Source organism: Lathamus discolor, chromosome 5, assembly GCF_037157495.1.
Source record: "Lathamus discolor isolate bLatDis1 chromosome 5, bLatDis1.hap1, whole genome shotgun sequence".
Lineage (NCBI taxonomy): Eukaryota > Metazoa > Chordata > Aves > Psittaciformes > Psittacidae > Lathamus > Lathamus discolor.
The window spans coordinates 105,032,117-105,055,368 of record NC_088888.1 but is presented as its reverse complement, the minus strand read 5'-3'; the positions used below and the strand labels follow the sequence as shown (position 1 = coordinate 105,055,368).

General features: G+C 41.7%; 1 protein-coding gene across 10 annotated transcripts in view; it reads right to left on the bottom strand.

The window, feature by feature from the left end:
- The window catches only part of EVA1A (eva-1 homolog A, regulator of programmed cell death), a 211,752-nt gene that overhangs the window by 115,876 nt on the left and 72,624 nt on the right, over positions 1-23,252 (bottom strand). For 8 of the 10 annotated variants that reach the window (XM_065681766.1, XM_065681767.1, XM_065681764.1 and 5 more), the window contains one exon: positions 8,542-8,694. In XM_065681766.1, the coding sequence (XP_065537838.1) occupies positions 8,542-8,694 (153 nt within the window). Of the gene's footprint in view, positions 1-8,541; positions 8,695-13,777; positions 13,816-15,277; positions 15,301-23,252 lie in introns of those variants that run through there. The other 2 variants (XM_065681773.1, XM_065681775.1) reach the window with 2 other exon arrangements.

The window sequence follows — 23,252 nt, the reverse complement described above, 5'->3', positions numbered from 1 at the left end:
CAGCCCCAACTTTCTCAGCCTATCTTCATATGGGAGATGATCCAGCCCCTGTATTAACCTCATGGTCCTCCTCTGGACTTGTTCCAGCAGTTCCATGTCCTTTTTATGTTGAGGACACCAGAACTGCACACAATACTTCAAGTGAGGTCTCACAAGAGCAGAGTAGAGGGGCAGGATCACCTCCTTTGACCTGCTGGTCACGCTCCTTTTGGTGTAGTCCAGGATACACTGAAGCCGGCTCATGTTCATTTTCTCATCCACCAACACCCCCAAGTCCTTCTCTGCAGGGCTGCCCTGAATCTCTTCTCTGCCCAACCTGTAGCTGTGCCTGGGATTGCTCCGACCCAGGTGTAGGACCTTGCACTTGTCATGGTTAAACTTCATAAGGTTGGCATCAGCCCACCTCACAAGCGTGTCAAGGTCCCTCTGGATGGCATCCCTTCCCTCCAGCGTGTCAACCGAACCACACAGCTTGGTGGTGCGAACTTGCTGAGGGCGCACTCAATCCCACTGTCCATGTCAGTGACAAAGATGTCAAACAAGACCGGTCCCAACACCGATCCCTGAGGGACACCACTGGTTACTGGTCTGCAGCTGGACATCGAGCCATTGACCACAACTCTTTGTGCGCGGCCATCCAGCCAGTTCTTTATCCACCGAGTGGTCCATCCATCAAATTGATGTCTCTCCAATTTAGAGACAAGGATGTCATGTGGGACAGTGTCGAACGCTTTGCACAAGTCCAGTTAGATGACATCAACTGCTCTACCCTTGTCCGTCAGTTCTGTAGCCCCATCATAGAAGGCCACCAAACTGGTCAGGCAGGATTTCCCCTTAGTGAAGCCATGCTGGCTGCCACCAAGCACCTTGTTGTTTTTCATGTGCCTTAGCATGCCTTCCAGGAGAATGTGCTCCAAGATTTTACCAGGCACAGAGGTGAGACTGACTGGTCTGTAATTCCCTGGGTCTTCCATTTTCCCCTTCTTGAAAATGGGGGTTATATTTCCCTTTTTCCAGCCGTTGAGAACTTCACCTGACTGCCATGATTTTTCAAAGATGATGGCCAGTGGCTTAGCTACTTCATTTGCCAGCTCCTTCAGGACCCACAGATGGGTTTCATCAGGTCCCATGGACTTGTGCATGTTCAGGTTCTTAAAATGGTCTCAAACCTGATCCTCTCCTACAGTGGGCCTAGGGTCTTCATTACAGTCCCTGCATTTGTATTGCAAGACTTGAGCAGCTTGGCTAGAGCACTTGAGAACCTCAGCCTTCTCCAAATCCAGGGTAGCCAGGTCTCCTGTTTCATTCCACAGGTAGCCCACATTATTCCTAGTCTTCTGTTGGTAACATACCTAGAGAAGCCCTTCCTGTTATCCTTAACATCTCTGGTCAGAATAAATTCTGACTGGGCCTTAGCTTTCCTGACTTGATCCCTAGATTCTTGGACAATGTCCCTGTATTCCTACCAGGCTGCCTGTTCACTTTGGTTTATTAATGTGAATTCAAATCATTTTATCACCTTTGTATCTGGAACCAGAACTCATACAAAACACAAGGGTCCAGTTTTGTAGAGGCTGACTCAGAAGTGTATAAAGTTGAGCAAATTAATAACATTTTGCAAGCTTGGGGGCTAAAGTGTGAATCTGAGGGCAGCTTCAAACTTGGCTCCAAGAAGTCTCGGCGAACAAAGTAGTTTTGGTCTGGCAATGACAGTAAAATTTCAGTATTTAATCTGCAGCAAAGAAGAGCTGATTGTGGGCTGTGAGGCATTGAAGATAAAAAGCAAAGAAGATAACAGCTTTTGCTTCACTCAAGTAGAAGATAGGAATGGTGCGTTCAGTGCATCTACAGCTCTGAGAAATTCCTGGCTTCATTTGTCTTTCCTATTCATCACAGCCCCATAAAATTTTTTTCCTGAACATGGGTACAGTTCAACAAGTGCCTAGACCTAGGCCGAAGCAAGTCTGAACTTCAGAAGCTGTGGGACTGGCCCACATTTTTTAAGATGCTACCCAGCTGACACAATCCTCCAGTCACTTCTTGCCTTTGGTTCCTAAAACAGAGCGTGGCATGCTTGCAAACTGCCAGGTTTCACATTACCTTTGTTTCTCAGGCACAGCGTTCACCATTGTGTTAATTTTGTAATATTCTTGAGTGACATCTGAATCACTTTGCAAGGAACTTTATAAGCTCTGAACAAGTTACACTGGTTTTTATTCAGAGTAGCTCCATAGAAATAAGTATAGATTTAAATCTCTGAAAGTCTGCACTTTTATTATTCTGATAAAAGAAGTTAATATTAGTGATACGAATACGCACTTAACTTCTTCAAATAACATACCAATACCATCACAGGGCCTGCTAGTGTATTCATATTACTACTTTCAGAATTTTTATTTACAGCCACTGCATGGGGTCATACTTCACTGTAACCAGCTTTACAAAACCAAGTTGAACTTTGCCTTTGAGACAGATCTTGCCCAGAAGCAAATTTGAACGTATTTTTCTTTTTTTAAAAAATAGCAATTGTGTGCATATAAAAGCAACTTCATATAAATATTTTTTAATGACTCTGTGGAATTCAACAATGGATTTTGGTTTTCTAGAAACAGCTGTAAAGTGATTTTAACTACATCCTGGTGTTTTGAGACAAAAAGTGAAACACAAAGTACCTAAATTTGAGAAACAGCTTTCTGAAAGCAGGCTTTGTCCCACTTTAACTTAGCATTCTACACGGGAATTTCATTTTAATTTCAATTTAATAAGATGTGATATGTGAATTAAACAGCAACTGATATTTATTTAGTTTTCACACTTGGATACTTGTGGGTTTTATTATATACAAACAGATTTGCCTCCAAGAACATGTTCTTAATCATGAGCTATACACATAACTAAGTAGTTTCTGCACTGAATGCAACTGAAATGTACGTAGAGTCGCTCTTGTGGGCAGGGACACTCTGAAAGCCTGGTGTGCACATTACAGAGGAAAGATGTGGCCTGACTGCCTCCCACATCTGCTGCTCATCCCACAAGCCCAGCCTTACAGCTGTTTTAAAGGCCGTCATCTCCTATATGGTGAAATCGGGACATAGCACAGGAGCATTTCAGCCAGAAGCACTCAGATCTGCTGAGGGACAGCTGTGCTACGTGGCATTATCTGATCAGCACAGATTTTAGGGGATATCCCATCTCCTCCTGCCACCATGGTTCCCCTCTGTTTCCCCCATCAGTGCCAAAAGTTACTGCCTTCATTGCTCCAGCTCCACAGTTTGGAGGCCTTTAATTTTACGTGTTTCACCTCAGACTAAGATTAGAGCAGAGCCACAAATTCATACTGATGGAAACACAAGATGATCATGAGTAATGAAGTGGAAGAGAGCCAGAAATGCACAACTGGAGGGGCAGCAGTCTCTTAAACCAGCTCTTGGGTTGGCAGGAACAGTAACATGCATCATGGAATAAAATGGATTTTTTACTGCAGGTATTTCATACTTATTCACATGTTAGATCAGATCACAGATAAACTAGAAGAGTCCATTATTTTTATGGTGTAATAAGTATTTATATGAGGGACTGTGAAGGCTCTGGTTTGAGTCATATATACATCTGCATCAAGTGGAGGAAATCAAAACAAGTTGGGTTAGATCACCTTCTGTCACTGCATTAAAATGAAAAATGCCAGAGAATGAGCATCTAAAGCACAGGCTCCTTTGCTGAACTCATTCCTCTGCTCTTTTGTTACCAGATCCAGTGAGTTAGAGAGCACCACTGACCATCCATTTCCCCCTACAGAAGCACAGGAAAGAGCTTGTATGTCAAGTGACAAGGACATTTCACTTCTAAGCAGACTACTCAGCTTAATCTACCCACCACAACCCAAGCCAGGCTTTGGAGTCACAGTTCCCACGATCTTGTGCTGACTCCAAAACCAAGCCCAGATTCCTTCTACCTAGGATGAGGAGTTATATTGCTGTGAGCTCTTTGTATGCGTAATGGAGAGAGACAGGGTCCTTGAGAAGGAGATATAGATCCTGATGTTAGTTAGATGTCAGCTGAACATTTCTAGCTCAGTCTCCGTCGTTCCGGGATGTAGCTGCTGTATAAATGTATATGTGAACCTGTCAGGTGCCCTGAATATGACCATGATATCACTCCACTAAATGAAAAAAGGGTGATGGTTTTATATCTAAGTTCTTCCTCCTCTTTTCTCCTAAGTAGACCATTACCTCACACTCAGATACAAGTAGGAAAAAGGCCATTTTTTTAAATTGGCTTCCCTTGGTATAAACAAGCCACTCGGAGACACAGGCAAGAGACAGCTGTAAACAGCTTGATAAAGGGGCAAAGGGCTCACTGGGCTGAGGGACATTAATGGTTTGTTGCTTGCAAATAGCCTTTTCCCCATAGACCTCCCTATGCTCTGTGTATTCTCTCTCCACATGCTGGCAGCAAAGTGGAGGTTTTATTAAGAGAGCTACAAATAAGGTCAAATTCCTTTAGGAGCTTTTCAGAGTTCCCAAGTCATTCAAGGAGGGGTCCAGCTGTTTGCAGGGATTTCTAATTACTGTCAGAGACACAAGTTACAGCATGTTTCCAGTTAAAAGATGATCCTGGCGGATTTTAACATGACAGGGATAGGATAGAGTTCTTCATAATACTTCCCCTTCACAGATGCTAAGCACATTCGTATGTACAATAGGCAGAGAGAAAACGTGGCGTTGTGTGGTGTGTGAAGTCTAACTTGGGGATCTTATATAAGCTAAAAGCAGCACAACAGAGGCTTGGATATGCAGGTGTTAAAGGGCTACACCACCCGAGCACCTACCATTCCTCATGTCTGCAGAATCCAAGAAACTCATGTCTAACTCAGGTGGAATTTATCTCCTCAAGACTCCTACAGCAGTACAAGGTCTTCATTTTCAAGGCAGAAACAACACAAATTAAATTATTTGCTCCCTTACCTTATGGCAGAGCCAGAAATATATGCAACTCTGTGAGGCCACTCTTCCTCCCTGTCTTAGACCTCAGTTATTTAAAAGCCGCATCTGTTTAAGCTGTAGATTTCTAAATTCATCCCAAATGTACATTTTGTTCACAGAATAAAAATAAAATTTTCTGAACTGTTTTTCATTAGGAGGGGAAGAAAAGATACCCTTCCCCACCTTTGGTGGGCAAGTATGGGTTCTTCGCTCATCAAGTAACTCAGGCTGCCTGGATAAAAATAATCACTGCACAAACTTGTCCAGGACCTACTTCCCCAGAAGAGGCCCTTTGCCAAGGCTCAGACTTCACACAAGTCATCAAGTCCAGTGAAATTCAAACAGAATAAATTTTCTATATGCAGAACATAGCTGGGTTCTGCCTTACAGGAACTGGATGCTGCCACAAAGTCTGAGTCATACAATCATATTTGTAAGATCAGCTTGTTGCGAATGCCTGGGATCAAAGGCTGTCATGGAGCAGCCCTCCCTGTATCGCAGAGCTATGGAAACGTGCAGGGAAACATTCTCTAGCTAGAGAAAGCTCTGATTTATAAGCTGTGATGTTTTCACCTGCTCCTGAAGGAACAGCATTGCCTGCTGGTCTAGGCAGGCCGTGGCAGGAGTACAATTTCTGGAGCAGGTTGAGAGACATCACGTGCCATTCCCATGACTGCTAGTGGCAGCTGCTAGCACAATCCCTTCACTTCAGGGTTGCAGATGCAAGAAGGACTATTATTTCTCGCAGCGTGCCGTGGGGAAGCACGGTGTGAATATCCTTTTCACTGATTTGGGTTGCAGATGGATCCTACACAGTTTCTCCTGTGAGGCCAAGAGAGTGTGAAAACCAGAGCCACAACTCACCTTTCTTTCCTGCATCACTAGAGCTCTGTCCCATTGAGTCAGCTCACACAAATAGAATCATAGAGTGGTTCAGTCTGGAAAGGAACTTAAGATCATCTAGTTCACACACCCATGCCACAGGCAGGGACAGTTCCACTGGTCCAGGTTCTACCAGACCAGGTGCTCAAAGCCCCATCCAGCCTGGCCTTGAACACTGCCAGGGATGGGGCAGCCACAGCTCACCACCCTCACACTGAAGAACTTCTTCATTGTATCTAAACTAAATCTCAGCTAAGTTAGAACCCATTACCCATGAAAGGAAAGTCACAATAAGCAGAGACTACCTGTAGCATTGGCAGCATCATGCTGAGACAGTGAGCTACTGCTGAACATACCAGCAGACCTTGATGAACAGTCACATAAGGCTGCGAGTTGAGGGATGGATGAAAGACCACCTGCTTGCTCATTTTTGGTTGTTTTTTTTTTTTTTTTTTAAGTTAAACTCACACACGCACCCTCTCCACTCAGGATTTCAGCATGCAGAGAACACGAGCATCAATAGCTATACTGTCTTTCACCCTGCACACACAGTGCCCAAAAGTCTGGGAAAACCTGTGGGAGGCACTTATCCGTGGTGGCTGACTCACCTCTCATCCCCAGCCCTGCAGGTCATGCAGCTAGCCATTGCCCCAGGCACACTTCCTATCTTCCCTTTGGTGTTATGCAGGCAGGACATACTTTCTCAGAAATCCGTGCTATCTTAACAGATACTCCAGACCCCATTAACATCAAGCATGCTGATATTTGCTTCTGTTCAACAATTCAGTCCTTTTTAGTATCATTTTACAGCTTAAAACCTTTCACTGGATTTCATCGTAAAGCTACCTCAGCATCCCCACCATTAGCTTGGCATTAATTTGTATTGAGCCTGCTCTTGTAACCAGTTTCATTGAAGAGCTGAATCTGCAGGAAGGCCCTGCTTCATCCCAGCACATGGGCATGCTACAGTCTAGGATCAGATATCTTGGGCAAACATCCCAATTTGTAGAGATCACAAGGCCAATTTGAGAACAACAGGGCATACAAGCCCTATAGATGGTATGGCACGTGCAGCCCTACCATCACACCTCACTGCTTGTTCTCTTAGCTACAGCTTTGCTCTCCCAGCTCCACTCCTCCCATCCTGTTTTCTAGTGCCACATTCCCTGTTCTCAGCCAGTACAAGTTTCAGGACTTTGCTTCTGGGCAAGGAAGAGTAAAACTTTACCTTTTGTGGCTTCACATAGAGTTTGCTTCACACTGACATTCAAGACCACTTCCCAGTGCTAGTATATTGTCACTAGTACGTGCCTGTTTCTGCTCTCTCAGCAAGGACAAAGGTGGGCTCAGGTATATGCTAGAAACCCATAACGTTTTGCTGACTCAGCAAGTAATCACCCACCAGCCAAACCACCCCCACCCCAACAACCTGTGTACACACTCTTAGCCCATCCCAAACTCCACACGAAAGAGGTCTAGGCTAACATGTTACACGTATCTGTTTCAGTTTCTGCACCCTGGCAAATGGGTGGCAACAGGAGCACCTCCAGTGACATTGGTCACTTCAGGAGACTGGAGGTAACTTGTTAAAAAACAGTGACTCTCCTGCCGTGCGTCTGAACCGTGGGAATGGGTAGGGACCCAACGCTGCTGCGCTGCACTGCAAACACTCTGGCTTTCTCAGCTACACAACTAAGGCACTCATCATGCTGCACAAATAACCTGACTGGCCTGATTCCACCTCTGGTTTCCTACTGACACCCATCGTCTGAGTATCATATTTCTGAGCAGTTACTTCACATGCTTACATTTGAATAGCATTTAACTCCTAAGGGCACTGGATCAGCAGCCATGAAGCCAAAGATTCACAGATACAACTGAACAGATATCAGCCCAGGCAAAACAGCAGGCCAAGCTTCCTTGTATAGCCCTCCCTGGAAACAATTCCTTTGGGAAGTCAGTTGATTCCCTCTCACCTCTGCAGAGGAGGATTATGAGGACTGCTGACGGCAGGATTTTGCACTGCAGACAGCTGCTCTCTCTGCCACAGCCTAAAATATTCAAAGTAATTTCACATTGGCTCAAGAACAGACAGTTTTAGTGAATGTTTTTAAATTTATTGATCCTTAACACACAGGAACATAGGAAACTATGATAGTCTGAGAGTAAAGAAGAAACTTGAAGGTATTGTAAGTTAACCATAACATGATGAAACTGAACAATTTGATCTTTGAATTTTCACCCCTTGCTTCAAACACACTAAAAGTTTAAATGTAAATTAAATGTAAAACGCTTGACTTTGCCATAGATGGTTCATGACACCCACCAGTAATGTGCTCCTCCATGTTATAGATAGGGCACAGTCTATGAACCAGCAGGAGGACAGAAAATGAAAGAAGTAGAAGTAGTACCTCCAAACATAAAAACTGATTAATCTGCCCAAAGCCTGTAGCTTGGTAGCTTGGCTAGGGTGTCTAGCTGAACCTCAGTTTGGTGCCTATGATGAAACTCACCACTGGTTAACAGAGTACCACACATCAGGAGCACCACCATAGCAGGCTGCATGCCCCAGTCCTTCTTTTACTTATCAGGAGTTGTACCCGCTCTACCATGAAGACAGTAAATGAAATCACACTGTGCAGATCAGTGTGATCTGTCAAACCATTCCGCTGCTTACCAATCATAGGCATCCCCAGGTTTTGGTATGGGCACTCCAGACTGCCTCCTTGTGTTCTTCCAAAGACAGCAGAGTAAATGGCAATCACCATGCTCTTCTTACAGCTTAGCCTCAGCTGGTCATCTTCGCAGGCTACTTTACTCTTGTATTCATCTGGAATGAAACAAACAATTACTCAGCAGATCCGAGGTGGGCACTCATCATGAATAGAGCCCTCTCACCCCTGCATGGTGTGAGCTTGTCAGAGGCAGCAGTGATTTTGGGCATAAGCCCCAGGGGTACACATCCACTGCCAGCACAATCTCAGCCTTACAACTGCATTTGCTGGAGTAGCACTGATCATTTGCATTATGCATTCTCTCTCTGGCATTATCATCATATTTAATGAACATTTTTTAACTTAGCATGTGTGAGTTCCAGTAAATAGCCAATAAATTAATTTTGCAGACGAATAAGTGAGGCATGGTAATTGAGTGATTTGCACACGGTGATATTAGAAGCCTGAGGCAGGGGAAGGTAAAAGCCCACACTTAGACACCTTTCTCATCCACAGATCAGCCCTTTGTGTGCCAAGCATTTATTCTACATCACAGCACCTCATAATTATTCTTGATAGCTTTTTTTCACAGCAGCTCTCCCTTGGCAGATTCAATAAGAGATATACTAAATATGTTAATGGTGGAAGCTGCTTTTGCCTGTTGCAAATACAGATATGCGAAGCTGCTCCCCAAATCTTTCTTGAGATGGTCAGATCAAGAATGCAAAATATTCTCCTGCTTTTGTAAGGCTGGTGCACACTGAACAGTAACTCAGAACCGTCAAGGAGACTGGGCAATTATTTCTCAAGAAATCACATGTCATTCCTTTCTTTTACTATTATTTGTATTAGGGGAACCTCTAGAGGTCCCAACCTAGAACAGGCCCTCTCCGTGTATGTCCACCAACACACCACAGGAGACAAACACTATTCTGAAGAGCCAAGTCTTGCCAGTTGAACATTTATAACTACGAAAGAAAAAGACTAAGAAAACTGAAGTGGCATGTCCATAGTCACCCCAGCCAACCCAGGGCACAGTCAGGAACACAACTTGATCCTCCCCAGCCTCTGTAGAATGACCTTCCACTTGACTGTGTTACTTGCCGTTAGAAATATAGCCACAGTGGCATCCAAATTGCTTAATGGAAAGGGTCTCTGACCCATGGTAACCTCCCAAGCATGATCAGTTGTTCATCTGAAATGCTTCCAGCTGTAGCAGGTGAAAATTGTGCCACAGAGTACACTAACAACCAAACAGCATAGATAATCATCAGCCAAAGCCTGGGGCTGCCCCTGGCCCTGTACCATTTACTAGCATACACATAATTTTTGTCTCTCCCTGTCCCTGGTTCTCTATGCCTAATATCACACACACATATATATGAGAACTTATGTGTAAGTCCACATGCATTCAGCTACTCCACAACTGAGAATACTAACTAATTATTGCTTTATAGTTTAATATTTAAGTCTTTACACCATGGCAGCTAGCACTTAACGTGACATTTTTGACTCATTATAACTATAGGTTCAAGAATCATTTTACCTTGTTGAAGATGTTGAGGAATTTTCCACCAAAGTTTAATCATAGAAGAATTTAGGTTGGAAAACTCCTCAGGAGGTCATCTGATTTAACCCATGCTCAATGCAGGACTAATTCTCACAGTCCAGGTGAGAATCTTATCCCTAGACACTATTCCACCTCATAACCCTCCTCACCCTGCAGCCTTTTTACAAAAATCTCTGGAATATCCTTGGTTTTATGCCACTGCAGGGAAACTTTCAAACCTCCAAAATATTTATTGAATGGAAAAATACTCTTTGATCCATCCCTGTGGATGAAACCTAACTCATTCATGAGAGAATCTGTGTGAAGAATACACATCCTTCACTAATAACCTACAGGGTAAACCCATGACCAGCTGAGCCTGTAAAATAGTAACAGTAATCAGGAATAGAAGCTCTTTTCCACTTCAGAGTTGATGTTGAAAGAGAGGGCAAGATGAACCTCATACAGCTGTGAAGAATCAATCATCTATCTATGTATCTAGGTATTCCATCCACAATCACCATGAAAACATCTGAATAATACACTGAACATACTGAGAGTTATCATCTTCACCTATAATTGTCTCCCATAGGTTTTTTGTTTCTTCTGTGAGGGAAATGGGATCAAAGCTTTAATCTGACTACACAGTGTAAAACTTAACAAAGTGCATTAAAACTTTATAGACTTAATAGATTATTTTAGTTCATGGGTTAAAAAAACAAAACAAAACAAAAAAACAAACCAACAAACAACCAACCACAACCCATCACACAACCAAAAAATCCAAAGCCAAAACATAAAAGGACAAAACTCTGAAACAGGACAAGCTGTACACATCTTATGTTAAACTAATATCGTAGAAAGGGAGAGTACCTGTGACTGGCTGAAGTGCTTGAAATATGAAATAGTTTATTAACTTTAGGAAAAGATCAATTTTGAAGTCTCTAATGAGCAAATGCCATGGTCCTCTGTGACGGTCTTATTTCTTACAAGGCACTAACTTAATTTCCTCTGCCTATTTGTTTATTATTAGCTACATCTTCCAACTAACAAGCGTAACTGATTGCTTAACCATATGCTCTCTGGACCCATTTAAGGTCCTTCTAGTATTTAGTAAATTCTTTTGACCATTCAAAGTCAGGGCTTGTTATCTGGAAAGTTGGCTGTGTTTTAAACACAGAGTGTTTAACACTGGGATGCACAGATACTCACACTTCTATTGCAAGTCAGTCCAGCAGTCTTGAGACAGCAACAAAACTCTGTCTCTCACATTTGCAGTTCTTACCCTTGAGGCCACTCTGGGAAGCTGTCTTCAGGGCTCAGGGGGAAGCTGCCTGATGAATGGCTCAAGATACTAGACCTGGGAGGTGAATCTGAATGCACACTCCTTGGGAAGCAGTGCACTTTATGGGTGACATGCTGCTGGCACACTGCAGTGTGGAGTAAGAGGACTGTGCCACCTGAGACAGATGCCGCCTCTTGATCACTAAATTCTGCCCTAGGAAACACCTGTCAGAGCTGCCAGTTCCCAAGGCTCTGCCTGAGTCCAAACTGGTTAGGGCTGCAGCTCCCTGGGCTAGTACAGGTAAAAGACACTGCTTTCTTAAAAGGAAGAAAATAGAAAGGCCAAATACACAGCAGTATTTCAGACTCCCAATAGGTGCCCTAAAGCTTGATTACTGGAGAACAGATACTCTCAGTGTTTCTGGGCAATATGATAGAGATCTGAATAAACAAACAGATAGAAAGTGATGTTACAGAAAGCACAGGGCCCTGAAAGTATTTTCTGCTTCATAGCTTTGGCGCCTCCATTTTAGCCAGGATGAATCAAAGCCAGACATTGATGTCTCCCAGGCATTGGACAATGGTAAGGACTGTGATTGATGTAAAAAAAAAAAAAATACAGAGCTAAGCATCATCCATATATTTACTGGTACTTCAACCCATAATAGCCTTATATAAATATTGAAAAGAACCAAGGCAGTGTAAGTGACATAAGAGAGCTGGGACTGGGAACAAACCTGCATTTTTCCTCTCTCACCCTCCCAGGAAGAACTGGCCTCCTACAGATCAATCACAATCTGGTCCTAAGCCTGCTATAACTGTTACAGTCTGGATATAATTCAGTCCAAATGCAAACATTTGTATTAGTGGGTTTCATGTTTCACCCTGAAAAATTAAACATGCTTAAATGGCCTAGGAAAGGTGGCAGTGATATTCAGCAAATGGCTTACTCAACTCTAATCCCCCGTGCAGTCATTTGTAGGGCAACAGAGATTTACCATGATTAAGATATTTGCTAAGGATAATATGCCTTTTATTGCTGCCTGTTTTCAGAGACGCTGGCTTAAATATAACTCGGTAGACAGAAACAAAGGAGGGAACAGCTGTAGGCTTTTCTATACAGATTTTTAAAGGTCATTATATGACATGGATATAACATAGCCAGAATAATTAAGGGAAAACAATTATAAATGTTTCTAATGGAAAAATTGGCTCTCAAACAGTAAAGTGAACAAGAAGACCCTTTGCAGTTACAGGATGCATACAGTAAATGTTCAAGTATTGACCTGTAGTAAGTAAATTTACCCAATATCTTAAGAATATTTTCACCTATGGTCCATGACAATTTTCTGAATGATCATGGTTGGGAAGCTCAACACTAAATGCCAATTGGCTCAATCTCTGTAACACCTTAGATATAAAAGCTACTAAAAAGATTTTGTGTCTAATACAGTGATGGAACACATTAAAGCCAAAAGTCTACCTTGCTTAAAATTGTATTTTTCAACAGAACTTGAGGAAAAAATGCATTAAATTTTGCTAATTAAAATATGTATGCTTCGCATAGTCAGTGCATAATAATTGACCCTATTTTTCAGATCAAAGGGTTGGAAATACATGCAATGAGAAATCTGTCTTCCTCAAAAAACCCTAAAGGATTTAAATCTTAGAATTGGGAATCTAATCAAAGAAACAGATTTTGTGGGAATGGCTTTTCCCACTTCCTTATCAGGGCAGGATTTTTTTCCCATAGAAGACTATCTTATCTAGTTTATAATTTAAATTAATGAGATTCCACCCAAGATGCCACTTCAAAACCAAACCGTACTCCATGTTGGCTAGTAACTTCTCTTTAGCCCGACTTTTGCCTTGCTCACACTCATCACAGCTTTGCTAGCTGTTCCACTGCATACCTCCAAAACCAAGATTATTTCTTGTCTTGAAATTCATTCTATCCATCCACTCCACCAACACTTATTTTCCTTTAACTGATAAATGAATGTGTTTAACTATTGGGCAGTGGTTAGTGCTGGCCTGTGAAAAAGGGCATAGGGACAATTCCCTTTCTCACTCGGCCACTCTCTCTAGATGAACTGTGTTAATGGCAAATACATCTCCAATGCTCCATGTCACTCTTCCTAACTATACTTCTTACTGCACCTATCACATACAGATTAATTGCAATGTTGAACAGCTGAGATGCACAGTGGGCCAGATGGTGCAAGTGGAATACACAACCTTTTAGTCACAAACTAAAATTCCATGAACTTTTACAGACACTGGAAGTCACCAACAAATAATAAAGATGATGATCTCAGATGTGGTGAGATGTTACTCATTTCAGCACATCTGGGCAGAATACTTACATTGTAAAAGTCACCACATGGAAATTTTTTGAGTCATCCTAAAGAGAAAAGCCAAAATAAGGGTTAATCATGGAAACATGGACTCTTTACCATGGATGTAGTTACTCCAGACCATAATTCAGAGTCCCAGAGGACAGAAGGCACCTCTGAGATTGTCTAGGACAACTCCCATGTTCACACCTGAGTCAAGTAGAGCAGCAGGATGCTGAGAATCATGTCCATTAAAGTTTTTAACACCCACAGGGATTGAAACTCCACAACTTGCTTGGGCAGCCTGTTCTGGTGATCCTGTTAATCATGTGAGAAATGAGTATGGGAAGTAACTGTTACTATCCCTTCTGGGGAAACTAAGAAGATGAGTCTCCAAGACAGGAAACCTATTAAACACTAGGACAGACACCTTTAAACAGCATCCTTGTACAAGAGTGCCTGTGCAACAGGACTGCCCATGAACAACACATCATGGAGCAAAAGTGCCTTGGACAGCTTTCACTGGTTCATTCACTCTTACACTCTTCTGTGAAGAAGGTAATTGTATTAAAAGGATACTCTCTAGTCTGTGCTCCCCTTCAAACCTTTTCCCACACTTCTATTTTTGTGTTTGTATATTTAGTTTTCATGTCAAGCAAGCATTTGTTACTTGAGTTTTGCACGCTCTTTTACACTTTAGAAGATATAAGCAAGTTCTGGCCTCCAAATCCCTGAATGCAAATAAATCAACATAGATTAGAAATTCCTTAGAGTGGCAAATGCCGACTCTTTAGATCAGTGCACATTGCTCTGACTCCTTGCTTTTTGTTTTCTTCCAATTTCCTTTCACTTACAACATGTACCTCATATCCTGAATTCCAGAGCTTCCTCTTCACCCTCATGAACCTGCTACTAACATGAATGCTATTTACCTACCATTAACCTCAGGATTTGAATAAATCCATATTAACCAAGTCACCAGTCCCTTAGGTAGGACTGAGTGGAGGAAACCTTTTCAGGACAGCAAAGGTCTCCAGAGTCCTCAATTACAGCCTTTCCTCTGATGCCCCCACAAGCACTTAAACTATGGGCTACCTGGTCATTCCTTCATTTCAACAGCCAGGATCTAAAAAGAATCATCATTTCCTTTTATTTGGACCATACAAAAGTCAGAATGTCACAAATTCATACATCTGTACACAAATCTTTTTAACATTATTTCTGTTCAATTTTTCCTTGAGAAACTTTCTGTGAAGATGCCAGAATTTAACTTTTGAAAATTGAATTTTGCTATCCTCTATGGTATGGACTGCATGGCTTACTTCTGCAGAAGCTAATCTGAAACTCTGAAAGATACAGCTTGGGTGACAGTCCATAGTTATATCCAATAAGCAGTTTGCCAAGTTCAGGAGTACCCTGAAAACTCAAGGTTGCCAAATTTTAAAGGTCTGAAACAATTTCAACAAGCAAAAACACTGTTCTTTGCAAACGACCTTGTCAGATTCCTTTAAAATTACATTTATCACGCACCCAGCCAATTTGCAATGTTCAAAAGGCGCCTTTCCTCACTGTCACTTTCATTAGTCTGAAGTAGTTGTCTTTTTATATTCTGCTGTGCCAAGGCTGGCAGTGCTGCAAATTAACTGCTACATTCAATTTCCAAAGTAGAGTTCAGAAGCACCTAGTTGCACTTTCCTGTTGGGGAAACAGAGGTATATGGTTATCCAAGGAGGAAAAAGGGAATGATATCAAAATATATATGCTAAACTGTGAGCTGAAAGTTAAGCAAAACACTTGGGAGCCTGGTACAAGCTTCATTCACAAATTTCATTCTCATCCCACTTCTTCCATTAATGAATTTCGGCTGATTTTCTGAAGCAGCTGTGACTTGCTGGTGTTTGGCTGACTGAGCCTCTGCTTCACTATTTATTAGTCCTCCTTCCAAGGACCTGAGAACCTGCTGGCTAGACTTCAGTGGAGTTTGTCAGAAACGTTGAGATGCCAAACGCAGTTAAGTCCCAATACATTTTTTAAGAACTAGTACATAATTACAGAAGAGAGCCAAATCAGTTCCAGAGCTGATTAGAATTGTTGCACTGTCCCACCAGTCAACCCGCATGGATGTAATTAATGCCTGGCTTATTAGCATGAATATAAATCTGGAATAGCTACACGACAGGTGGCAACATAAGAAGCATGGTGTAAACTTTTGTTACTGCAGTGAAAAAGTGGGAGGGATGCACTAAGGAAAAAAATTCTTGAAGATGTAAGGAAAAAGACTTCATTAGTACCATTGTTCATGGCACTTTCATTCTTCTCTTCCAGCTATTTTAATAATAGCTGAAAGGAAGAATTTAGTCTTATATCATTAAAACGGTCTTCTTCAAATGTTAAAATAATGGCAATAATAATTCTGACACAAGAACATTAAAAGGATACCCAATTGATATTTTTACATAGAATCCATGTGACTGCCTAGAGCATAAAATATGGGAAAATTAGATCTACTAGATTAAAAGCTAGTTCACTACTGTCCTAAATAAATGCACAATATTCTCTCAGTGGCTATGCCTGAGAATTAAAAATGTAGCTGGGAGAAATAGTTAGCAAATCTCCTAAATTCATCACGGATGCTTTTGAAGACCCAGTTCCCAGAGACATGATTAGGTGACAACCTCCAGCGCCTTTTAAGTAGTCAGAAAAATAAGTGTGTGACTGAGAAGAGCTTGATAGACAATTAGTATGATAAAAAGCTGGAAATATCAGGAGATACGTGTATTAAAAATGTATAATTAATTTGAAAACCAAATACAGGACTGATATTGAAAAAATATTGCAGAAATCCACAATATTGGGAAGAATTCATTATCATGCATCTGCTTCAAAGAAGATCTATTGCTCCTTTTTTATTTGAGCAGAGCGATTGATCTATGTTTTCTGTCTTGCACAAGTCCATATACAGGACCTCCTGCAGAAGCATGGTATAAATTTATTTCCCTGTTCTGTGAGGCCTATATACATTGTTTAAACTGTAGATCCAAAATTCCACAGAAGTAAGCCTTTGCAGCATCTCAGTTGGTTTATAAGCATATTGTTTCTTGGACATGCTTTTCCTAGTTCTTCATCAGTACATCAGAAAATCTTGAAACCTATCGTTCAGAGCTCGCACACCTCTACCACAGTAGGACTGCGTTGAGATTTAGATTTATGGGTTTCATATTTAAAAACTTGGTTTCCCTGTGTTTATTCTGGCCAATTGCCCCAAGGACAACCGCTTGTTCTTCTGGGGAGAAGGGTTTCAGATCACTTTGTTTCTGGCAGCAGCCAAAGCCACCCATGACAGCACCATCTGCAACACAGGTTCCATCATCACAGGTATCACAGGTGGCTGCAATGCCTAAGGATGGGCTGGATCTCCTGAAGTTTGTGAGGGCAAAAGCTCATAGTTACTTCTGTTAATGCTATTGACTCACTTGTCCCAGCACAGAATAGCTCTGATATATCTCTCCCTTGTCCGTCACTAAAAATTTGTGGTTTAAAAGGAGGTTTTAACCCTTGTATTTTCCTCAGAAAAATTAAATACCATTGGACAAAGTGGGTCTATAAAAGTCACAGCTTATTATTTATGTAATTGAGGCAGATTTCAGAATTTGTCTGTTTTAGTGGCTCATATCTGGATACTGGAGACCTGATCCCAGTGGAAAAGGAATCTTCCCACCTCCCCCAGTAAGAAACACCCTGTTCTTCACTGGCTCTTTATTATGTCAATCAGGGCTGACCGATGAGTTTTGAAAGAAAACTCTGTGTGTGTGTGTTATTTATTCTTTCTTTTTAACTGTCCTCAGTCAGCAGCAGTTTCCTCCTTCATGGGAGCAGGGACTGACAATGAAACCACACATTCTTCTTAATCCCATGCCTGACAGTCAACTGATTAGTGTGCTACAGAGACAGGGCTATTTTGACAGCACCTGAAAATCTCTGTGCATCAATGGCTTAAAAGAATATTAATTGTTAGCGTTAAAGTTTCTCTGACCCCAATTGTAGGCTGATGGATCTGTCCTCTGTTATTTATAACATTCTTTTATTTACACCTTTTCATCACCACAGTGTTTGCTGCCTGAGGTTTTATTGCCCTTATAAATTTCCACTCCCTGCACCATCTTAACAGTTCTGAAATAATACAGATAAGTAAGAGCAAGCTGATTAATGCAGGAGGCAAAAGGCTTATTCTGTTGCCTCGGTGGCTGGGCCAAAAGGATGTGCCCATTAAACACTCCTCACTCCATCGTGCGGCTTCGGAAAGCCTGGCTCACCAAAAAGCAATTCAGTGAACAATACAGTGAACTTCTCCTGCCACCAATAAACCTGTCTTACAAAGGAGATTAATGCTTTTCTGAAAGGGTTGATAACTACTGAATTACCAATCTATCCCAGCACTAAAATCAGTCACCAGTGTTAAAGGGACCAAGAATGCATTTAGGTACCTCTTTGCCTCAGCTGAAATTTCCACAAAAGCTCTGTTCTTTCCATAGCCCTCTGCTCTTCCTCATAGCATTTTGTAAATTCTGCCTAGGGAGTGACAGCTTCGAGGATGTGTGATGAGAACAGGCTTTTCAAGGCATGGTTACCAAATTTAACAGAAAATGTGTAATCCTCAACCAAGCAAAGTCAATGGCAAACCTTGCTCTAGACTCAATATTGAAGGAATGGATTATAGGGAAATTAAAAGTTGAACAAGACGCATTCACTGCAAGTCTAGGTGGTCCTTCCAAATGTCCTTTCTATACTTTTCAGCCAGCCCAACTGAAATCTAATGAACAGACCTGACCAATTCCCCAAAATACATAAGACAGCTTTACATTCACAAGCAGCTAGGAATTGCCAACACAAAGGATGACTCTGCAGGTTTTTGATAGCTGGGAAAGCTCTGCCACCAATAATGGCATTCTGCTCTTTGTACAGGTTTTGCAGTATCACTAGAAAAAGAAATCACACATCCTCACCAAAAGGCAGACACTCTCAAGACACAGCATGGCAGGTCCATCATTATCTGACAGAGAGTGCAAATTTGAAGATGACATTTTTATCAGATGATCTAACCAGAATTAATTCCTACTTGACTTTAAAATTCAGTTTCTTTCTAATTAAAATTGCCTAGGCTGTCAAGAAAAATAAAGTTACCAGAGTAAGATTTTGTCAAGGACACCAGAATGGGCATTCCCCACGTTTGACAAACAAAAAATAATAATAAAAAAAAAAAAAATCATTGACATTTCACAAAAATTAACTGGGCCTCTTAGATTAGAATTAAATCTATGACAAAGAGAATGACTGCTTGCTCTCTTCAGAACATGTGCCCAGGTCGATTCTTAGCACAAAAGTTTTCCCATAAATCAAAGCTGTAGGTTCTGAATTAGAACAAAGTGACCTCCCCCACTCCCTTTCCTCCTGCTACCCACACACAAACTTTTGGCACTTCACCCTTTGCCAACAAACACAAGTTTCCTTCCCAGATGCATTTCACAGAGCCTTGATGTGCCTTTCACAAAAATGTTTTTGTATTGTTACAGGGGAATTTGAGCTGCAACTGAAGCCCAGGTCACAATCCAGGCTTTCTGAAACTTCAAAGGCTTACATTTGTGAATAGAAGGGAGAGCAGCAAAGTCTGGATTTACACTTTGCTACATCACTGGGATGATTAATACAGGGAGGCTTATTACCCACCAGCCTCCAATTATCACATCCAGCTGCTCCACACAGCATTTTAAAATGAAATAAAATTAATAATCATTAATAAAAAACACTGGATGGAGATTATCTCTCCCAGAGTCCTTCAAATCATAAGCTAAAGTAGCAACTGCCCAGTAGGAAAGGGGGAAAAATATCACTGTAACATTGCAGGAGGCTGCAGCTTAGGCTGTTCAGAGCTGAGAAGGGGACAGAGCATCCACGACAGTGGCAATGGCGGAGGAAGAGACAAGAGAAAGGCATTATGTGGGGGACTCTTGGGGGAAACTACAAAAGCAAGTGCCAGCAAATGGTCATTCAGACAACACACCTCATCCTAAGAAGTCCCTTTGCAAAGACAATCATTTATGTCTGTATTTTGTTTAGGAGCTTTGGCACTTTTGAAATAGTAAAGCCAAAAAAATAACCAAATGACCAAAAGCCACCATGGGCAAACAGCTGTTGTGCAGAGGCAGATCAATCCCTGCTTTTTCAATAGTCTGGAGCAGTGATCAGGCTCAGTAAAATCAGCTGAAATCGTATTGCTGGGCTGCAAAGAGGTTAAGTTATTTCTTCAGCATGATTTGGGCAGCCCCAGCTAGGATTAGACTATACAGCCCCTCCAGAAAGTCTGGCATACAAAGTAAATATTTCCTAGCTTACAGTAACACGCAGTCTTACATAGTTCTCTGTCTCTGAAGTGAGGGGGATGAACAAACACTGAATTGTTTGAAAAATATTGGTGAATCCAGATTTCAGTTGAAGGGAATTCATATTAGATCATTTAAATACTATATCAATTTCCTCTAATTATGTGTTCCTGCAGCCTAGCCAGTAATTATACTTAATGGGTCTAAATCAAATCAGCATGTTACCTGAGAAATAATTGGATTTGTGTGCAATTTTTTAATGATCCCGAAAGGTACCCTGGAGATTGAAGTCCTTTGGGTGTTCAGGGCTTGGTCCTAGGCTTCAGTGTGCTTTGGGTGTGGATCTCCAGCTACATTGGCCCACGTAAGTTAAATATGCTAATTCTCTGGTGCTGGCGCCAACTGGCATGGGACAGAGCACAGCCATTCTCATTAACTGTTTTAGCCTCTAAACCAGGTGGCTGTATCCAGACTTCCCACTGGCAACCACCTAGACCAGTTCTAAATGCCAGACTACATCTACACTACCAGTGAACAACTTCAGGTTTCACCACTACAGCAACACGTTCCAACCTTGAATCACTGTGACATTCTGGGGGCTCTCTATTAAGGCTGTTGATAGCAGGATGACTGGCAGGGGCACCTCCAAGTTTAGAATCACATGTCATAGTTTTGCTCTACTGAGACATGTACTGTGCTTTTGAACATCTTCCCAAAGGTTGGTACATATTAGAAAATGAGGCCCACATGCTATGGGAAAATTAAATAAAATCTAAGCCTCTATACACTTTGATGAACTTTAGCCCTCAAATCACATAGCAGCAATAAATCTCACTTGCCCCAAACTGAGACAGAATAGAGTATTTTGTTGATTGTTTTCATCTCTTTAAACATCCTATACCTTAAAATTTAAAGCACACACACACATAATATATTTATTTTTTACAGACACAGAGAATACTCAGGACTGCCAAATACCTGACATTTAAAAGCAGTCCCATGCACATATCTGAATCCTGTACATGCAAGATGAGTGTCCATTAGACCCCACCAGATCCATCCATCTGATCAGAGGAGACCATGATTAGCACAAGACTTCCCCAAAAAACACACAAGCTATTGAATTTCTCACCGCTTCTAGTTAAGCATGTACTCCTCTGACTATGTCTCTGAATTTCTAGATGAGGTGAACCACATCTCTGCATGAGTATTCCCTGCTTCCAGCAAAAGCACTCTCAGAGCAATTAGTGCAGTAGAAATCCCTCCAATTGCTCTGCTCCCTGGAGACCCACCATTTGAAAAATCTAGAGCTTTCAGTTTCAGCATGATTTGCTGTCCTCCATCTCCTTAAAATTCTGCCCATGAGAAACCAAAATAGCACCTTACCTTTTGAGTGAACCCAATACAGGCAGCAAGCATCAGAACCACTAGATTTCAAACGCAACGTGATGTTAGAAAGGCATAACTGCAGTGACAGTGGCTGGAGGGGATGACTGCACCACCTAGTTATTCTTCAGCAAAGGTACAAGTAAATGCTACTAAATTTAGTTTTTCTTTCTTTCAAGTAAGTCTTTCTTTTTACATATCTACCTCTACTTCTGAGGCTCCAGCACAACTCCAAGTGGAGTGGGAGGGCTTGGGCATCTTTATATTAAAGATGTCCTGTCCAAACTCTGGAGGCCAATTCCCAAAATGCCTCACATACCTGTATACAGGAAAACTCATATTCATTCTACCTAGGTAGGTACCTAACCAAGGTATCTAATTCAGTAACACGGGCACCTCAGGCTTCCTCAATAAGCAAAGGAAATAAATAGACGTCTGTAGAGCATAATTCAGATCTTAAATAGCTTCTTATTAAAGTACTTACGTCTACTGTTAAGAAGGACAAATTCCAGAACAGAACCCAAAAAAATGCATTTGTCTTTTCATTAAGATATGGATCGAACCATGTATCAGGCAGTGAGCTCTTGAAAGGGCTCTCTGGTGCTCTTCAGTTACAATTATGCATGCTCAGACTTCCTGGAGCAGGTCACTACTTCATAGGACCACAGCTTTTGGGATGAGCTCTTAAACTTACAGTCATTTACAGGTCATAAACAATACTCAAATACTCAATAACCACAAAAGCCTACAAAAAGTTCTCATGGTCCTGTATTTTGCATTCTATGGATCCATCTTTCTTCAGTCCCTTCATTAAAAGATCAAAAGGCTTACCGAATTTACACAAGTACTAGATTCTGTTTGTGAGACTTAAAATTCACATTTTGAATCAAGGAAAGGTTGAGCATGTCCTGGTAACTCTGTGCAAAGCTAATCCTTGTATATTTCAAAGCTTGTTATTAATCCAGTGGGTTCTGATTAAATGTTTGCCCTGCAACTAAGAAACAGTAATTTTTGTCCAGTTACCCTGTTTCACCCTCCAAAATTGGGGCTGCCTGAAAAATTGTCTTGGGGAAATGTTTTCAAACAGCTTCCCCTGCTTTCTAGCAGGAAAATCACCTACCCAGCACACACACTAACTCCTTTTCTAGCATATCTGTAATTAGCAAAGAATGCCAAGCCATAAATATTTATGCACAGATGGGATCTCTGTACCTTCAGGAGTTCAGCAGAGGCCTCAATAGCCAGATTTTTCAAGCAAGCTTTGATACCAAACCTGCAGGTTCAGGAGGACTTGTCAGAACACCCTGCTAATCACAGCTCTCTGAGAGATGCATTTCTCATCCAACAGGGGATGTTACAATCACTCATGAAAGCCCCAAAACAAATGCAGGTGCTTCATTACCTACTTTTCATTTGAATTCCTCACAGATCTTGCCAGATCCCTTTACTTCATTAGCACAGGCCTCTGCGTGCTGGGGCAAAAAGTCTTCTTCTGTGCTGTTGACAGTCTGAATGTTTCTGCTTTTGTTTCAAGCCTTTTCTGAAATCAGATATGTTTTTCTTCCCTGTGCAAACTTTTTTTACTTCTTCCCCAAAAAGTTTGCTGATGTGGTGCTGGAACCATGTTACTTATGTTGTCTGCAAGGCTTGGGATTAGGCCAATCTGAAATGCTGTGTTCAGACTACTTAATTCAGAGTTGGGTCCTGCTCTGTGTTTGAAATCAGTCAGCACAGCTTGGCCG